Source organism: Erpetoichthys calabaricus, chromosome 2 (assembly GCF_900747795.2).
Source record: "Erpetoichthys calabaricus chromosome 2, fErpCal1.3, whole genome shotgun sequence".
Taxonomy (NCBI): Eukaryota; Metazoa; Chordata; class Cladistia; order Polypteriformes; family Polypteridae; genus Erpetoichthys; species Erpetoichthys calabaricus.
Genome location: NC_041395.2, coordinates 44,218,124 through 44,236,988, shown reverse-complemented (window position 1 = coordinate 44,236,988; position 18,865 = coordinate 44,218,124). Strand labels below are relative to the sequence as shown.

The 18,865-nt window shown below is 39.0% G+C and overlaps 1 protein-coding gene and 1 long non-coding RNA gene across 2 annotated transcripts in view; one reads left to right on the top strand and one right to left on the bottom strand.

Annotated features, from left to right (window-relative positions):
- LOC127526572 (uncharacterized) overlaps positions 1 to 14,459 on the bottom strand; it is a 150,616-nt gene extending 136,157 nt beyond the window's left edge. Inside the window, exon 1 of the long non-coding RNA XR_007934066.1 lies at positions 14,314 to 14,459. This is a non-coding gene — a long non-coding RNA (uncharacterized LOC127526572). The remainder of the gene's footprint in view (positions 1 to 14,313) is intronic.
- LOC114645819 (myosin-6) overlaps positions 1 to 18,652 on the top strand; it is a 50,422-nt gene extending 31,770 nt beyond the window's left edge. Inside the window, exons 28-37 of the mRNA XM_028793684.2 lie at positions 2,882 to 3,065; positions 3,150 to 3,315; positions 5,291 to 5,415; positions 14,162 to 14,470; positions 14,636 to 14,839; positions 14,948 to 15,244; positions 15,328 to 15,432; positions 15,555 to 15,650; positions 16,606 to 16,740; positions 17,821 to 18,652. Of these exons, the coding sequence (XP_028649517.2) occupies positions 2,882 to 3,065; positions 3,150 to 3,315; positions 5,291 to 5,415; positions 14,162 to 14,470; positions 14,636 to 14,839; positions 14,948 to 15,244; positions 15,328 to 15,432; positions 15,555 to 15,650; positions 16,606 to 16,740; positions 17,821 to 17,841 (1,642 nt within the window). The 3' untranslated portion in view covers positions 17,842 to 18,652. The remainder of the gene's footprint in view (positions 1 to 2,881; positions 3,066 to 3,149; positions 3,316 to 5,290; positions 5,416 to 14,161; positions 14,471 to 14,635; positions 14,840 to 14,947; positions 15,245 to 15,327; positions 15,433 to 15,554; positions 15,651 to 16,605; positions 16,741 to 17,820) is intronic.
- The last annotated feature ends 213 nt before the right edge of the window (positions 18,653 to 18,865 follow it).

Sequence of the window (18,865 nt, the reverse complement as noted above, 5' to 3'; positions counted from 1 at the left end):
GCAGCAGAAATTTTTCTGTAACCTTCCCCAGATTTGTGCCTCGAGACAATCCTGTCTCGGACGTCTACAGACAATTCCTTTGACTTCATGCTTGGTTTGTGCTCTGACATGAACTGTCAACTATGGGACCTTATATAGACAGGTGTTTGCCTTTCCAAATCATGTCCAGTCAACTGAATATACCACAGGTGGACTCCAATTAAGCTGCAGAAACATCTCAAGGATGATCAGGGGAAACAGGATGCACCTGAGCTCATTTTCGAGCTTCACGGCAAATGCTGTGAATACTTATGTATATGTGCTTTCTCAACTTTTTTATTTTTAATAAATTTGCAAAAACCTCAAGTAAACTTTTTTCACGTTGTCATCATGGGGTGTTGTGTGTAGAATTCTGAGGAAAAAAATGAATTTAATCCTTTTTGGAATAAGGCTGTAACATAACAAAATGTGGAAAAAGTGATGCGCTGTGAATACTTTCCAGATGCACTGTAAATATCCATCTCTATTACTTATACATTATTAAGCAAAGCCTACTGAGAAACTCTTTGCCATAGCTTTTTGTAGTCTGAAGTATGGCCATATTTTATATAGCCTTTAAAATCAAATACAATCCAGTTTTACCATCAACATCAGCCACTGAAACGTGGAGTCAGAGAATATGCTGGTTGTGCTTGAAAGATAAGGAATCAAAACAGTTTATCATTTCAAAGAAGCTGCTCCACGAGACAATCAAGGTTTTCTGGCAGAGGTTGTTCTACTTAATGGAAAAACATTTTATCAGTTTAAAATATGAAGTCACTGATTAACACTTGGGAAACATGATTGATTAAAAATCTGTGTTTACTTGACATGCATGTGTAAATTCCGTTGCTCATTTATTGCAGTTTTATTTTTCTTTATATTAAAATCTATAATTTTATTGTTAATTACAATCCCTGATTTAAGTTGAATTGACATACGTATCTGCTGCACACTGTTTAATGCTTTGGTATTGCCACTGACCAGGATACTAACAGGCTGCTCACAAATTCTAATCTTAATTTAGAATTGCTATGAACTGGGCTTCTTCAGTTATAAAACTAAAATGTAACATTTTATTGTATTCATAGTAGATTATTGGAGTTTTTACATTTTTAAATGAATATTTTCATTAGCTTGCATACATTTTATTAAATGACTTCTTGGCAGGGGCTTGAAGATTTAAATAGGAATCAAGCATTATACATACTTAGAAATCATGGATTGACTAAATAACTTTTTCATTCTCAGTTAACTTAAAAGCCTATTGCACATGTAGACCTCTGAGCAGTATAAGGTTACTCACTCCAGAAGTGTCTTCAAAATGTTTCATTCATGCTTTCAAAGGGACCTACCAGTTTCCAGACTCTAAAGTGTTCACAGAAGACAATGCAGTGGGGCTTTCTTTGAAATTGGGAGATGAACAATTACAAAAAGTTACACTTTTATTTAGTTTTGCCTATAGTTTTTAAGCCTGAGTCATTTGTCTCTTTATATTACACACATTGAATACATTTGCAAGAACTAAATGAATATCTACAGTATAATAAGTTTCTGCTATGCTCAAATTGGTATGAAAAGCTTTATTTCAGAGCTCAGTTTCCAGACATTTTTGCAAAGCAAATTTAATTTCCATGTCTCTCCTTTAAAACATTTGAGCTTTATATACAGTATGTCATAGCCTGTAATGATATTTCTAAAACTTTACAGCTTTGTTTTAACACAAGCTAATGTAGTAGATGTCCAGGAATCACACTGCAGTTGGAATATATGTAAAGTTGAACTTTGGTTAGATAATTCTTGATATAGCTTGCATGTCTGAAAAGAGATCCAATGTAGAGAACAAAGGAGTAATGGACTTTTATCAGTTGGGACAAGGCACAAATATCCAGTTCTCTGCAAACTCTCCCATTCACTGATTTTACAAATACATTTATTCCAATATAGGGTTACGGTTGGCAGAGTCAACACGTGGATTCAATAATCAGGAGATCCATTCACATATCCACATGCATTCATACATTTCAAATGAGAGCTACTAGTCCATTTAACCTTCACATCTTTGGGCTGTGGATAGAAACTGCATGCCCTGCACACTATGTTAAAGTTTTAGGGTTAGGAAAATTGCACACAAGAAAGATAAACCAAGAGAGAGCCTCTGTTCCAAACAGGATGAGCTGGTATTGTTTGAATCTAGCAGCTGTGGCTATAAAGACTATAACAATGGAAGAGATAAAAGGCCTTGGCTTTCTCATGATGACCAACCCAGCTTACCACTTTCAGCTCCTCATTGCTCCACTGACGATATGAGAGAAGATATTATGCAGCAAAGACAAGCTTAGTTAAGGAGTGAGTCACTTAACAGCACTGATGCATGCATTTTCAGATGCTGATACCATCATAAACTGTGCAGACTACTTTATAGTCAGATGTCTGTACATCAATCCTAAATGACAGCGGAAGCTCACAAGTTAACTTAGATAAGGGCTGAAACATAGTCAGAAAAGATCCTTGTACCAAGCAAGCTTTTTGCTTGAATTATGTGCCTTTCCTGAAATATAAGACGAGCAAAAAGTGTGTTTGTTGCAAGTCAAGTCCAACGGGGAAGGAAGAATTAAGAGAAAGGGTTAAAGTCCAGAGACCAAAATCTGACATTGATGCTTTTGCAGGCAATAGAAGGCATTCACAGTACACTTTTCTTATTAATAAAAATGGCACAGATAATTATTTAAAAAGTCACTAGCTCTAATAATTTCATAGCATATCATAGTCAAGAATCAGCTAAACACAAATAATTAAGCTTTTCTAAGTTAATTAGGGACTAGTTTGAGTAGACTTGACTGTTTTCATATTTTATCTTCAGAAAGAAGCTGGCCCAAAGGCTGCAGGATGCAGAAGAAGCTGTTGAGGCAGCAAACGCCAAGTGCTCCTCCTTGGAAAAAACCAAACACAGGCTGCAGAATGAGATTGAGGATCTCATGGTGGATCTGGAGAGATCTAATGCAGCAGCAGCGGCACTTGACAAGAAACAAAGAAACTTTGATAAGGTAATGCTGATGTTGGTGTTTAAGTGCTGATGTTTTCGATAGTATGGCAGCAGACAAAATTATTGAGACTTGTTTCTTTATCAGGTCTTAAATGAATGGAAACAAAAGTTCGAGGAGTCCCAAAGTGAACTGGAGAGTGCCCAAAAGGAAGCCAGGTCACTAAGCACTGAACTCTTCAAACTGAAGAATGCCTATGAAGAGGCTTTAGACCACCTGGAGACCTTGAAAAGAGAAAATAAAAACCTTCAAGGTGGGACACTTGTACTAAATATGACTTAACAATTTATGCTGTATGGTGAGAAATCTATTCAGAAACTATTAATAACCTTAGGCATTGTTATAACGTAGAGGTGACTCCTATATTATCCTTGTTTGGTTGTACTAATGTCAGGGTACAGGCTGTATTTTTTCCCAAGAAGCTGATATTATTTTATTGTATGCTTTGTTTCCATTTTCTGCATTCTCAGTTGTAGATGACGCTATCAGGGCACACAATGTGTATGCACAGCTATATTGCGGGTTTACCCAAATGATATAGGAGTATAATTTTGTGAATAAGCAAGTCAAACCATTATTCAGTGTCACAATTTTGACACAGTCAAGAGGAAATAGTGCCTTTCTTTTCTTGGAAAGGATATATAATTTCTTAGGGAAAGAAAATACCTAGCACCATAAAGATCATTTTTGTTCTTTACCTTCATGAACCTTTTACTCTGGATTTAAAAGCACTCAAAAATCTGTAAAGGGAGCTTTAAATTGTGCTTTGTTTTGATTGTTTGCTGGGATTTACAGTAATTCCATTACCTTTGAGATCTGTTCTTTTGTTACTGAATTTCAATTATTAGATATCTGCCTATCTTGACTGTGCTTTTTGGTGTTGTGGATATACATTTCTCATTTTTGCCTTGTACAGAAACACCTTGCTATCTAATAACAGTTAGAAAATTATTTTTGTTTACATTTGTTAGATTGTGATATTTATAATATGTAGTAGAAGTTTTTTTTACAACACTAAAACAACCCAAGGAAGCTATAATTGTTTACAAGCGATACTATAAATGGCTACAATAAGCAAAATCTTTATTTGGAAACACTCTGTCATACATGGAGAGTATGAGTTGACTTCTATGGAACAAATCACTCATACAAACTGAAGACCAGGGCACAACTATATAATCATTGTTTATGGAAAATGGTTTGAAAAGTTATCAGCACCCCAATGAACAATCATTTGAAAAAAAAATGATTTAAGCAAAGACAGCAGGATAACTCTCATTACCACACTTTCAGGCTACATAACACTACCACATTTTAATTTAAAAACATTATGTTTAAACAAAAAAGATCTCCATCCATACTAACGCTTTCACGTTGAGTACAAAAGTATCTCAATCCACACTAAAATGACTGAAAATGCATATGACCTAGACATTTGCCTACTCTGGGAATGCATGCATTGACAGAAAAACCCATTAAGGAATAACAATGCCATCAGCTAAGAGATGTATTGCCGAGCTGTAGCCACTGGTAAATTTGCTTTGTGCACAAGCATGCAGCTTTCAGACTGTACAGAATTCAATTTCAATGGATACAGGTAACCCTACAAGTGCCACTCAGAGCAATTTTTGATGTCTGTTATGATGGAAAATGGCTTTCTCCCGTGAATGGTGACCAAACAGAGAATCAGACATTGTAATGAACAGGATCCAATCAGAGAAATTTCTAATAATAAGCATGAACACATCAGAGCGCAAACAGAGTTTTGAGTTTCCATAAGGTTACATTTTTACCTGTCCACACTACAATGCTAAGCCGGCATTTTCAGAAGTACAGTATATGGCTCTAGTGAGGATATTGAAAAGTTTTAGTTTTTGGGAGTTAAAAATGCCTGGATAGTGTGAATGAAAGATGAAAATGGAGAATAGTGTCTGCATTTTTAAACGAAAATGTAGTAGTGTGGATGTAGCCACAGTATCAAACATTGTAATAAGACTGATTAAGTTGTTGGCCTCTCCTCATGACCAAGTCAACAATGGACTATGACAGTCTAACTCACAACCTGCACAACATTTCAAAGTTATAGCAAGACTGCATTACTGGATTCCAGATACTATTTTCACTTTTAGATAATAATTTGGATAAAAACCACAACAATTGTGCTCTAGAAAATATGTGAGAATTCAAGATTTTGAAAGACAGCTAATTACTTCTGTTAACTTCCACAGAGGAAATCTCAGATCTCACTGAACAACTTGGAGAAGGGGGTAAGAGCATCCATGAGCTGGAAAAAATCCGCAAACAGCTGGAACAGGAAAAGGCTGACCTGCAGTCTGCTTTGGAAGAAGCTGAAGTAAGTCAAATTTCATAGATGGGAAGTGACATTTTATATGTGGCCTAGAGAGTGGTATATGTTTATCCTTTAGTGACCGAAGCATTCACCATTTTCCGGGTATATTTCTGGAATGGGTTGAGGTAAGAAAGTAAATATTTATGTGCTTCTTAAATGTTCACCATTTTGTCATTGCTGGCTGAAATGCAAGCGTCCCATCTGTCGTTTACACTAGCTCTCTCATAACGTATTAATTTCTCTGCTCAAGCGAGTTTTTAAGGTAACTCCTTTTCAGGGTTCGAACAATTAATGTTAGTTCTTTATATTCCCTGGTTTACTGTGGTGTCACAAATACATGTTTAAATCCCACGTTAACATACTAGATGGCTTAATGAATAATTTATTCAATGACATTGCAAGCAAGGTGGCAAAACTACCGGTTCTTGTGTTGTTCCTTCTATTGAACTCCTGTTTATGACTATACTCCATAAACTGTGTATGTAATAAGGAATTAACTGTAATATACATGCAACATTTTATGAACATCCACTCAGCTGTTTTGGAGTAATGTAATTCTTCAGACTCTCTGATACCTACATTTTTAATTGCATTAACAATAATGTAAATACAAAAGTTTGTGAAAGTAGAATAGTTGTTTTTCAGTGATGATCGAACCCCATCACACGACTCAAACCCACCTTCCTGCTGTTGTTTCCATTAAATCACTGACGTTGAATGTAGTCTTCAATGTAAGTAGGACCAGACCTAAACAATGTGCCAAATTCACTAACATCAGCTGAACCATTTTGTTGTGATAGCACAGTTTTGGTTTTGCACCTCTGTCCCATTACAAACCCATTAACTCAATGGAGCTTTTGAAAGCTTTTGAAGTCTAAATTTTAAATTACATTAACAATGATAGGCATGCATAATTTCCTGAACCTCAACTTAGTCATTTTAGGCGTGATGTATTTTTTATTTGCTCATTACAACCACCCTTTCCAAATATATTTTTAGAAATGCCTTTATACCCTTGATGTCTTGTATGCCTTGTAAGATTGACTCATCCATTTTGGAATAATGCAGTTTTTGCCCATTTACAAAAATAACTTATATTTTAAGTATTTCATTTCATAAAAATCATTTCAATGTTTTTTCATGTTTCACAAACAAACAAACAAATCAATAGACAATGCAATCTGAAGGTTGAGATTACATTTGTTGTGTGCAAGATAGATAAATAACATCAAAGGAAGTTGAAAAATGAAGTCATTGAAAGGATATTAGTTTATGCATATAGAAAAGAGAAGATCCTTTTTTTCAGTCTTTCTAGCTAGAAATACTAGATAGATAGATAGATAGATAGATAGATAGATAGATAGATAGATAGATAGATAGATAGATAGATAGATAGATACTTTATTAATCCCAATGGGAAATTCACATTCTTCAGCAGCAGCATACTGATACAATAAATAATATTAAATTAAAGAATGATAACAATGCAGGTGAAAAACAGAAAAACAGACAATAACTTTATATAATGTTAAGGTTTACCCCTCTGGGTGGAATTAAAGAGTCGCATAGTTTGAGGGAGAAACGATCTCCTCAATCTGTCAGTGGAGCAGGACAGTGACAGCAGTCTGTCGCTGAAGCTGCTCTTCTGTCTGGAGATGATACTATTAAGTGGATGCAGTGGATTCTCCATAATTGATAGGAGCCTGCTGAGCGCCCTTCGCTCTGCCACAGATGTCAGACTGTCCAGCTCCATGCCAACAATAGAGCTTGCCTTCCTCACTAGTTTGTCCAGACGTGAGGCGTCTTTCCTCTTAATGCTGCCTCCCCAGCACACTACCGCGTAGAAGAGGGCGCTCGCCACAACTGTCTGATAGAACATCTGCAGCATCTTATTGCAGATGTTGAAGGACGCCAGCCTTCTAAGGTAGTATAACCGGCTCTGTCCTTTCTTGCACAGCGCATCAGTATTGGCAGTCCAGTCTAATTTATCATCCAGCTGCACTCCCAGATATTTATAGGTCTGCACCATCTGCACACAGTCACCTTTGATGATCACTGGGTCTGTGAGGGGTCTGGGCCTCCTAAAATCCACCACCAGCTCTTTGGTTTTGCTGGTGTTCAGGTGTAGGTGGTTTGAGTCGCACCATTTAACAAAGTCATTGATTAGGTCCCTATACTCCTCCTCCAGCCCATTCCTGATGCAGCCCACGATAGCAGTGTCGTCAGCGAACTTTTGCACATGGCAGGACTCCGAGTTGTATTGGAAGTCCGATGTATATAGGCTGAACAGGACCGGAGAAAGTACAGTCCCCTGTGGCGCTCCTGTGTTGCTGACCACAATGTCAGACGTGCAGTTCCCAAGACGCACATACTGAGATCTGTCTTTAAGATAGTCCACGATCCATGCCACTAGGTATGAATCTAATCCCATCTCTGTCAGCTTGTCCCTAAGGAGCAGAGGTTGGATTGTGTTGAAGGCGCTAGAGAAGTCTAGAAACATAATTCTTACAGCACCACTACCTCTGTCCAAGTGACAGAGGGATCGGTGTAGCATATAGATGATGGCATCCTCTGCTCCCACCTTCTCCTGATATGCAAACTGCAGAGGGTCAAGGGCGTGTTGAACCTGTGGCCTAAGATAGTGAAGCAGCAGCCTCTCCGTGGTCTTCATCACATGTGATGTCAGAGCAACAGGCCGAAAGTCATTCAGCTCACTAGGACGTGATACCTTTGGGATTGGGGTGATACAAGATGTTTTCCAAAGCCTCGGGACTTTCCCCTGTTCCAGGCTCAGGTTGAAGATGCGCTGTAGAGGGCCCCCCAGCTCCGATGCACAGACCTTCAGCAGTCGTGGCGATACTCCATCTGGACCCGCTGCTTTGCTGGCACGAAGTCTCCTCAGCTCTCTGCTCACTTGCGCTGCTGTAATTATGGGTGGGGATGTCTTTCCTATGCTGGTATCAGCAGAAGGATGTGTGGAGGGTGCAATACTCCGAGGTGAGAGTGAGAGTGGGTCAGGGTGGTCAAACCTGTTAAAGAAGTTGTTCATTTGGTTTGCTCTCTTCACGTCTCTCTCAATGGTGGTACCCCGCTTCGAGCTGCAGCCAGTGATGATCTTCATCCCATCCCACACTTCCTTCATGCGGTTATTCTGCAACTTCTGCTCCAGCTTTCTCCTGTACTGCTCCTTCGCCGCCCTGAGCTGGACTCGGAGTTCCTTCTGCACGCGCTTGAGCTCATGCTGATCACCGTTTTTAAAAGCCCTTTTCTTCTGGTTCAAAAGGCCCTTGATGTCACTTGTAATCCATGGCTTGTTGTTAGCATAGCAGCATACAGTTCTTACTGGAACTACAATGTCCATACAGAAGTTGATGTAGTCAGTAGTGCAGTCAACAACTTCCTCAATGTTCTCATTATGAGATCCCTGCAGGATATCCCAGTCTGTAGTTCCAAAAAGTTCTCTCAGAGTATTCTCAGCCTCCGGGGTCCACTTCCTGAATGATCGTGTGGTTACAGATAGGACTCTCACTTTTGGTTTATAGTGAGGCTGAAGCAGAACCAGGTTATGATCTGCTTTCCCAAGCGCAGGCAGCGGGGTGGCACTGTATGCGTCTTTAACGTTTGCATACAGTAAATCAATAGTCTTATTTCCCCGGGTGTTACAGTCCACATACTGGGAGAAGGCAGGTAATGTTTTGTCCAGCGTCACATGGTTAAAGTCTCCAGCGATTAGCACAAGCGCCTCAGGGTGCTGCGTTTGTAACTTAGCAACAGCAGAATGGATGATGTCACTCGCTGACTCCTCGTCCGCCCGAGGAGGGATATACACGATGACAACAATGACATGTCCAAACTCTCTGGGCAAGTAGTAGGGACGTAAACTTACGGCCAACAGTTCAATATCCCTGCAGCAAGTGGAGATTTTGACGTTAATGTGTCCAGAGTTACACCACCGTGTATTAACATAGAGAGCGAGTCCTCCTCCTTTGTGCTTCCCACAGGTACTTGCATCTCTGTCCGCTCTAACTGTGCTAAACCCGGGTAGCTCCACGTTGGCATCTGGGATGGTGTTATTTAGCCAGGTTTCCCAAAAACACAACAAACTGCATTCTCTGTAGGTCCTGACATTTTTCACCAGCGCAGCCAGTTCGTCGATCTTATTTGAGATTGAGTTTACATTCCCCAGAATCACAGAAGGCACCGAAGGCTTGAAACGCCACTTTCTCGCAAGCCGCTTCATTTTTAGCTTAGTGCCGGCTCTGCTGCCACGATACCGCCTTCTTACCTCGTCGGGTAAATAGGGAACCACACCGGCACTGGCATTTGTTCTCAGCGCTCGAAGTTGAGTACTTGAATATGCGAGTCTCGGCGTGTTAAAATCCATGCCCACGTTGTAAAAGTAAGTGTGTCCAGGGAACGAATCCACATAAAATAAAGTAATAGGAGTGATCAATAAATAAAAATAGAAAAATAAAAGTAGAAAAGTACATATACATATACAGTCATACACGGAGCTGCTGAAAAGGCTGCCACTCACGGCGGCGCCGGATGTTAACAATATGTAGTAGTCTTTTCACCAAATACTTTCATTTAAGAAAAAAGAAGACGCACATGAGGATGGAGCAAACCAACACATTCCACAGAGTACCTACACTATTTTCCCATAATGATGCCAAAGTTCCCAAAACATCCATCTACATGAAGGTTCCAGAAAAAGTACGCCCCACAAATAGCCATGAATAGTTGATAACCCGATTTATGAAAACTAATATATAATCATGATTTCAGAATGACTCTTCTGTATACAGTCACACATGCTACGTTTAGATTTTCTTAATATTCTGCATGGTAGCATACAATACATTAATAATTTGTTTTGCTCACAAATTAGCAGAGGTGGGAAGTAACGAGTTACATTTACTCCATAACATTTACTTGAGTAACTTTTTACAAAAATTGTACTTCTAAGAGTAGTTTTACTGCACCATACTTTTTACTTGAGTACATTTGCGAAGAAGAAACGCTACTCTTACTCCGGTACATTGGGCAACACTCGACTCGTTACTTTTTTCCATTTACATATTAGATACACTTATATTTTTGCCAGAGAGAAGTCACCAGTGGATCTACTGCATCACTGTTTCACCAATCAGACGTAGCAACAATAATCACATGACTCCGTTTCACTAATCAGACATAGTAACAATAATCACATGACTCCGTTTCACTAATCAGACATAGCCATACAGTCACATGACCACAAACAAACTTCCTGCGTCTGCAGCCTGTGAGAGACTTTTAGTCATGCGGGGCTCCTGTGCACTGCTAAACAGTCACAGCTTCACTGCAAGAACCTTGAGAGCCAACTCCTGCTGAAGCTTAACCATCACTTCACTGAGTGAAGAACAAGCACATATTAACCAGACATACACAGACATAGACAGTCATGGTAAAGTGAGACTTCTTGTACGTGCACAAGCTGCCTTGTTCTAATGCTATTTTCTATTAGCTGTGCTATTTGGAGGGCAAGTGTGTGACGATGCCGGTCCCCTACAGACTCTTTTCTTGTCTCCTTTTCTTTGATTCTCCCTAATTTTTTTTGGGCCGACCCGTATATATACACTCTGTCTCCATGGGCCTTAATCACACGCCGCAGAAAGCCAATAAAGCAATTGAGAATGATCGCACCCACACGTGCAGGTGTGACTCGCTCCAACTACCTCGTTAACTCCCCGCGGTCGTGCAATTGTGTCTACGGAGAGTGACACGGCTTTATGGGTTTGAAACTGGCCTTTTTTATTTTTTGAAGCTGCGGACCTGCTACACCACAAAGTGAATATGCAGTATTATACTATCAGTGTACATTATATCTTGTCACTGTAAGTAGTTTGCACTGTTCAAACATACATATTACCTACTGTGGGTATTGGCTTCAAAAGCTTTGTTGTGAAAAACTGAGATTTGGAACTTTGTGTTATTTGTGCATCTGTATTTTGTAAAGATGTTATTTATTTTTACTCATTTTTTATTTTACTATTTGGAAAGAGCAGAATTTGCACATTATTTTAAATTTTTGTCTGTCTTATTACAACATTTCTAAAAAATAAATCATTTATTATGATCAAACAGTTACTCAGTACTTGAGTAGTCCATCCATCCATCCATTTCCCAACCCGCTGAATCCGAACACAGGGTCACGGGGGTCTGCTGGAGCCAATCCCAGCTAACACAGGGCACAAGGCAGGAAACAATCCTGGGCAGGGTGCCAACCCACCACAGGACACACACAAACACACCCACACACCAAGCACACACTAGGGCCAATTTAGAATCGCCAATCCACCTAACCTGCATGTCTGTGGAATGTGGGAGGAAACCGGAGCGCCCGGAGGAAACCCACGCAGACACGGGGAGAACATGCAAACTCCACGCAGGGAGGACCCGGGAATCGAACCCAGGTCCCCAGATCTCCCAACTGCGAGGCAGCAGCGCTACCCACTGCGCCACCGTGCCGCCCTACTTGAGTAGTCTTTTCACCAAATACTTTTTACTCTTACTTGAGTAATTTTTTGGATGACTATACCCACCTCTGCATATTAGAAACATTTTTAAAGCCAAAATAACTAGTTTAATTTGCAAACAACCCTTCCCAGAATTAAATGATTCTTTGTAAAACAGTGGTGATACAAATGGAGTTTTTCGTGCCCCATTAGCTTCAAGATGTGTCCTTAAATTCCTTCTTGAACTCTGTACAAACCTTTCTCATGGTCCCCAACTGGACCTAAGAAGGCTACCTGCAAAATGATACACTGTCCCTTAGGTCACATACAGTACAACAGCAGATTGCCTAAACTGGAATGTCAATGCTACCAAAATACTGGTGCTCAAAAGGTATGTCATTTACTAAGATTACATAGAACGGAAAGTAAATTACAATTACATATATTAAAAAATCCTGCGACGCAACAAGACTTTTTGGAAGATTTATCAAGTCCCGCAAGTTGAGACCTTGGCCATGAGATTTTTTCAAGTCACACCCTCCTCTCAACCAATTTCTACCATGCACACAGTAATCTCACCTCTCATTCGTGTGAAAGCTTTTGACAGACACAGTTTCTGCTCTCTCAGCTCTTACAATTTTTTTCCCAATTAAATAAGATGTATTATGAAGAATTTCATCACAAAGAGTTATCAACAGAAAAAATGAGTACACGGGCAATCCTAGCACCAAGAAATGATGAAGTGAAAAGAATTAACGCCAAAAATGACGATTGGTTACACAGCATTGGTTCTACACGGTGGTGTGCTGGGGAGGCAGCATAATAAAGAAGAGGGACGCCTCACGTCTGGACAAACTGGTGAGGAAGCCAGGCTCTATTGTAGGCACGGAGCTGGACAGTTTGACATCTGTGGCAGAGCGACAGGTGCTGAGTAGGCTCCTGTCAATCATGGAGAATCCACTGCATCCACTGAACAGTATCATCTCCAGACAGAGGAGCAGCTTCAGTGACAGACTGCTGTCACTGTCCTGCTCCACTGACAGACTGAGGAGATTGTTCCTCCCCCACACTATGCAACTCTACAATTCCACGGGGGGTAAATGTTAACATTATACAATTTTATTGACTGTTATACCTGCCTTGCACTCTCCACCTTGCATTTTTTAACTTGCACTGTGTTTTTATCAGTATGCTGCTGCTGGAATATGTGAGTTTCCCCTTGGGGATTAATAAAGTATCTATCTATCTATCTATCTATCTATCTATCTATCTATCTATCTATCTATCTATCTATCTATCTATCTATCTATCTATCTATCTATCTATCTATCTATCTATCTATCTATCTATCTATCTATCTATCTATCTATCTATCTATCTGAATGCGTATCAATAGACTATGCTGAAACAGTTGGTAGTGATCATGTGGAAGATGAAAACATCAACTTACAATATCCTGTATCACTAGAAAGATTACAATATGCAAGCTTTCGAGGCAACTCAGGCCCCTTCTTCAGGCAAGATGCAAGATGTAAGAAGGGGCCTGAGTTGCCTCGAAAGCTTGCATATTGTAATCTTTCTAGTTAGCCAATAAAAGGTGTCATTTTGCTTGGCTTTTCTCTACATTCATAATGGCTAACACGGTACAACACCCTAGTACTACAAATATCCTGTATCTAAAACCATTAACGCTGTCCAGTCTTCCACCACACAAATTACTGTAGAAAGAAGGATGTATCCAAGAAAGGTAATGTAGTACATCTTCTGTGGATAACATTAGACAACAAAGGAGATCTTGATATGCCATTCATATTAAAATGTTTCCCATTAGAATAGCTTTTGCAAAGACAATTAACAAATCTCAGAGCCAAACATTTAAAAAAATTGTTGTATTTAATAGAGAGAAAGAAACAAAATTCAATCACGGGCAGTTATACGTTGCGTCGTCACGGTGAAAGTCCAAACACAGAATCAAAATTCAATGCGATATTGACAAAAATTTAATTAAAAAAATTGCATATGTAACAATTCCCATGAAAATAAAAACCTGTTTAAATTGTACAACCACATCCCCATACACAAGCGACAGAACCGCAAAGAGGCTAGTGCAAAGCGCAGCCAGGGAGGTTGGCAAGCGAAGCAAGCAGGGGGCAAAGTCCCCTAGTCTTATTAAAAACTTAGTGAGGGGTCCTGCTAGGTTGCATAAACCACTGACTAATGCAACAAACTGTCTTTCTGAATTCCACCAGGGCTCTCTAGAACATGAGGAAGGCAAGATCCTCCGCGCTCAACTTGAATTTAACCAGGTTAAGGCCGATATTGAACGAAAGCTTTCTGAGAAGGATGAGGAGATGGAACAGGCAAAAAGGAACCACCAAAGGGTTGTGGATTCGCTGCAGACCTCACTGGAATCAGAGACTCGGAGCAGAAATGAGGCTCTAAGGCTAAAGAAGAAGATGGAGGGAGATCTCAATGAGATGGAAGTTCAGCTGAGTCAGGCAAACAGACAGGCTGCTGAAGCCCAGAAACAGCTCAAAAGTATCCAGGCTCACCTAAAGGCAAGATACACCTAAATGTCCAAAAAAAGCTATGATTCATTGTGCCATTTAATGGATTTATAGAGACATTTTTTCTGTTGTTTCATTTTTACACTTTTTTCATGGAACAGTAGATAAAGTGTAAAAGATAATTTAAATGCCATTACATGTTTTGTATTATACTAGGATGCTCAGCTTCAGCTTGATGACTCTCTACGAGCAAATGATGATCTTAAAGAGAATATTGCAATTGTGGAGAGGCGCAACAACCTCCTCCAGGCTGAACTAGAGGAACTGAGAGCAGTGGTGGAGCAGACAGAAAGAGCACGTAAACTTGCTGAGCAAGAATTGCTCGAGTCCAATGAGAGGGTGCAATTGTTGCATTCACAGGTACAAAGTACTCAATTTTTTACTTATACACACCTGTGATAAGTGGAGGCAAAGTAGTCCTGTGGCTTTTGGAAAAACGTCACTTGTGATATGTTTTGTGTTTTACAGAATACCAGCCTGATTAATCAGAAGAAGAAACTGGAAGGTGACACTGCTCAGCTTCAAACTGAGGTGGAAGAGTCTGTTCAGGAGTGTAGGAATGCAGAAGAGAAAGCCAAGAAGGCCATCACTGATGCAGCCATGATGGCAGAAGAGCTGAAAAAGGAACAGGACACCAGTGCCCACCTGGAACGTATGAAGAAGAACATGGAACAGACCATTAAAGATCTGCAACACCGGCTGGATGAAGCAGAGCAAATTGCCATGAAAGGTGGCAAAAAACAGCTGCAGAAGCTGGAGGCTCGTGTAGGTGTAACTAAGAAATACATGAAACAATGTCTACTGCAGGTTTTACCATGTCTTATGGTTTTGAAATTTTGTTTGCTTAGGTACGAGAGTTGGAAAATGAATTAGAAGCAGAGCAAAGAAAGGGTATTGAGGCTGTGAAGGGAGTCAGGAAATATGAGAGACGCATAAAGGAGCTCACCTATCAGGTGTGTTATAAAGTGGTTTTCAACATCACTGCTTTTGACAGGTTTGTGAATTGTATCCTTGTGATCTGGTCTAAAAAAAATCACCACCATCATGAAACTGTTTCTACCTTATAAACCCTCAGACTGAGGAAGATCGCAAAAACATGGCCCGCCTGCAGGACCTTGTAGATAAACTGCAGCTGAAGGTGAAAGCTTACAAGAGAAGTGCAGAGGAGGCGGTGAGTGATTTAGTTCTATTTAAATTTGTAGGCACAGTTGTCAATGTATTATAAATTCAACTACACAGTCCAACGGCTATATTGGGATAACATTTTCTGTAGCCCTACTGTAATTTTTATTGCATGTGTGACCTAGTTCTCATGCCTTTCTACCAAGTGAACATGCACAGTAAATAACCACACAAGGATGGGATTTTTTCAAGTTCCCTTTTCTTCTGTAGGCGATCTTATTTCATATTTTGTCAACATTTCTTCAAGATCTTCTCTGACCTGCCTTACTGACTTCCCCTCACTATATCACAATACACCTGTAAACTCAATCATTTTTCACTTTTTATATTGCGTGTCCAAACTACATCAGGCTGTTTCTCAGACAATAACTTACTGCCTGCCTCCAGCCCATCCTTTGTACTCAACTCCTCCATTTTATAACTCCATACATTCACTTGATCCTTGCTTTATATTCAGCTTTCCATCTTCTAGTGCAAACATGGTCTAGTATGGGACACAGAGTTCTAGCTGCCTATTGGCAGCAACATCTTCTTAAATTATCCCAAGGGTATTTAGCAGGAACCCATAGAATTTGTGCATTAATTACTCTACTCATCTAAATTCTTAATACAATATATAACATGTATACATTATGTATTTTCCTCACTTTATTTACAATATCCCTGTCTGAAGCATACAAAAATTTAAACTAAACATGGTGTAATGTCTCTTTTCAGACAGCATTGTGAAAATATAGTTGTACATGTTCATCCTAATTTGGTGTAATAATGAATGGTCCAATTAACCGTCACTTGTGTATTTTCAGTTTTCTATATGTCTTTAGACAAACATCACATGAAAAATAAAGAGTAAATATTATACTTAAGATGATGAATTGAAGGATCACTCGTGAATGTAAATAGAAAAAGAATTAATATTACAGCACTGCTTTTTACACTTTCAGGAGGAGCAGGCCAACACCAATCTGGCCAAGTTCCGAAAACTGCAGCATGAGCTGGATGAAGCTGAAGAGAGAGCAGATATTGCTGAGTCTCAAGTCAACAAGCTGCGCACCAAGAGCCGGGACATTGGGGCCAAGGTGAGTGATTTAGTTTATAATCTTAATATTAACTCAGAGAAAAAAGATTACATACCTGTATTCTGTATCTGTTTGACCATTTATTGAAATTCAACATGATAAGTAAAATTTAAATCTCCAAATTTGCATTACTTGTAAGATTTCCTGGTTAAAGTCAATGTTATCCACCGTTCTGTTCATAGCCAAAAACACAATGATGCAGAGCTACTCACAAATACATAGAAATTTCTTTCATAATATTTTTTTTTAAGTTAGACTTTAAAAATCTATATTCAAGTTAAAGAAATTAACGTTTTAGACTTTAGCTTCTAATTCCCACAGTTAAGTAATCACTCTTTTGGAGCAAGTAAAAAGTGTGAAGGTGGCACTGACAAGCTCTGTTCCCCCTCAGCTGAATAGTTCTAGGTTTGTCTGTACAGTTTCGTAAGAGGGGTTTCTCTAGATATTCTGATCTTCAACAAAGACATGTCTAGTAAGCTCATTGGTGATCCTAAATTTATCCTATAGGAATGTGTTTGGAGCAATGAGGAGTATGTGGCTGCTCTGTCAAATTAAGATTTACAAGACCACCAATTGGTAGCATAGTGGTGCGGTGGTTAGGGTTCCTCATAGCTCCACTAACACAAAGCAGTTCATAGTCTGTGTGGTCATTACACATTTTGTGTGTTTGAGGGTGTTTTCTCCGAGTGCTCTGATTCCATTCCATATTCTACAGATGTGTATATTTGGTCAACTAGTTACTCTTGCCATATGTATGATACTTCATAATTATGTCACATGCACCACCAATGCTGCAAAAATAAGCATTTTCAGAAAATGCATAAATAGGTTGATTGATTGACAATGACAATAACTAACAACAGTATTAACAAGAAAACATGGTAAGAATATTGAAGCATCACCTACTAATAATAGTCAATGAAACATTGTGCTGTTATTTATTACCCCTTGATAAAAATGAAAAATACAATTCCCAAGATATTACCCAGTACCAAACAAAATCTTGGCAGTTGAAGAAATCAATACAAAATGCTAACTTGTAAAACAAACAACTCAAACTTACCTTCTTTTTTTCCCCAGAAAACTCTGGATGAAGAGTAGTGTGAACTTTTATCTCCATAGATAAATGGAAGATACAAAGATGCACCAGAATATATCCTGTAGATAAATTGTCCCTTGCAAGCAAACATGTCTCCTGTCTTTATTCTCCATTTGCAATTTGTATGGCAAGTAGGCTCATTAGTATAACCTAAGCAGGTGTATGTCTGCTTTAATTTAGAATACCACTACTAAATTAGTCAATATGCAAAATGAATTTATAAAATGAGTAGTAGAAAAAGAAATCTACATTTTGTAACATTAATATCAATCGCAGTATGCTGACACTGTACTGATGTAATAATTAAACTTTAGAGTGAGAAAAATCAAAATTGTATCATAAATGGTATTAAGAACTTGGAAGCACTGAGTACATTCAAAAGATACATGCTGAGTGATGCACAGATAATTCAATTCAATCATCATTTATTAAAAGCTGCATTAGTATTTTTATGCAGTGATTCCCAGTCAGGAAGAAATACTGCATATTAAAAGCTGCGTGCTAACATGCTCAGCTATTTCTGTTGACATCCAGTATGTAGAATGCTTTTTTCTCATCTTGCACATCACCTGAAGTGAAAGCCTTCTGGAGCAGATGCTTTGAATGGACAAGGGTGCTTGACTTAGACTGATTTGTTTTACAAAGAAAGAATCAAACAGCAACACCAGATTAGGTTTATGATAATATGAAAACAATTTATCATGTTTAAAATAGCAAAACAAAATGAATGCAAACTCTTCAGTAGAAGCATTTTCACACCTCCAAATGTCCTTGTCAGTGGTTGCAAGAATTGATGTAGCTAACATACAAAAATGTACAGTGGATATACACTTTTGAATTGAGGGCATCACCTAATATGGTGGTACCACATAAACATTACTCTCTGCAAAGGGCCCTACGGGCATTTTAATGAAATGAGACAAAGCTCAGAATTTTGCTAACAAAGCATACAGATATCATCAAACTCATGAAATGGCTTTTGTCTTCTGCAAATAGATTAATAACATTTTTCAGAGAGCTATCACA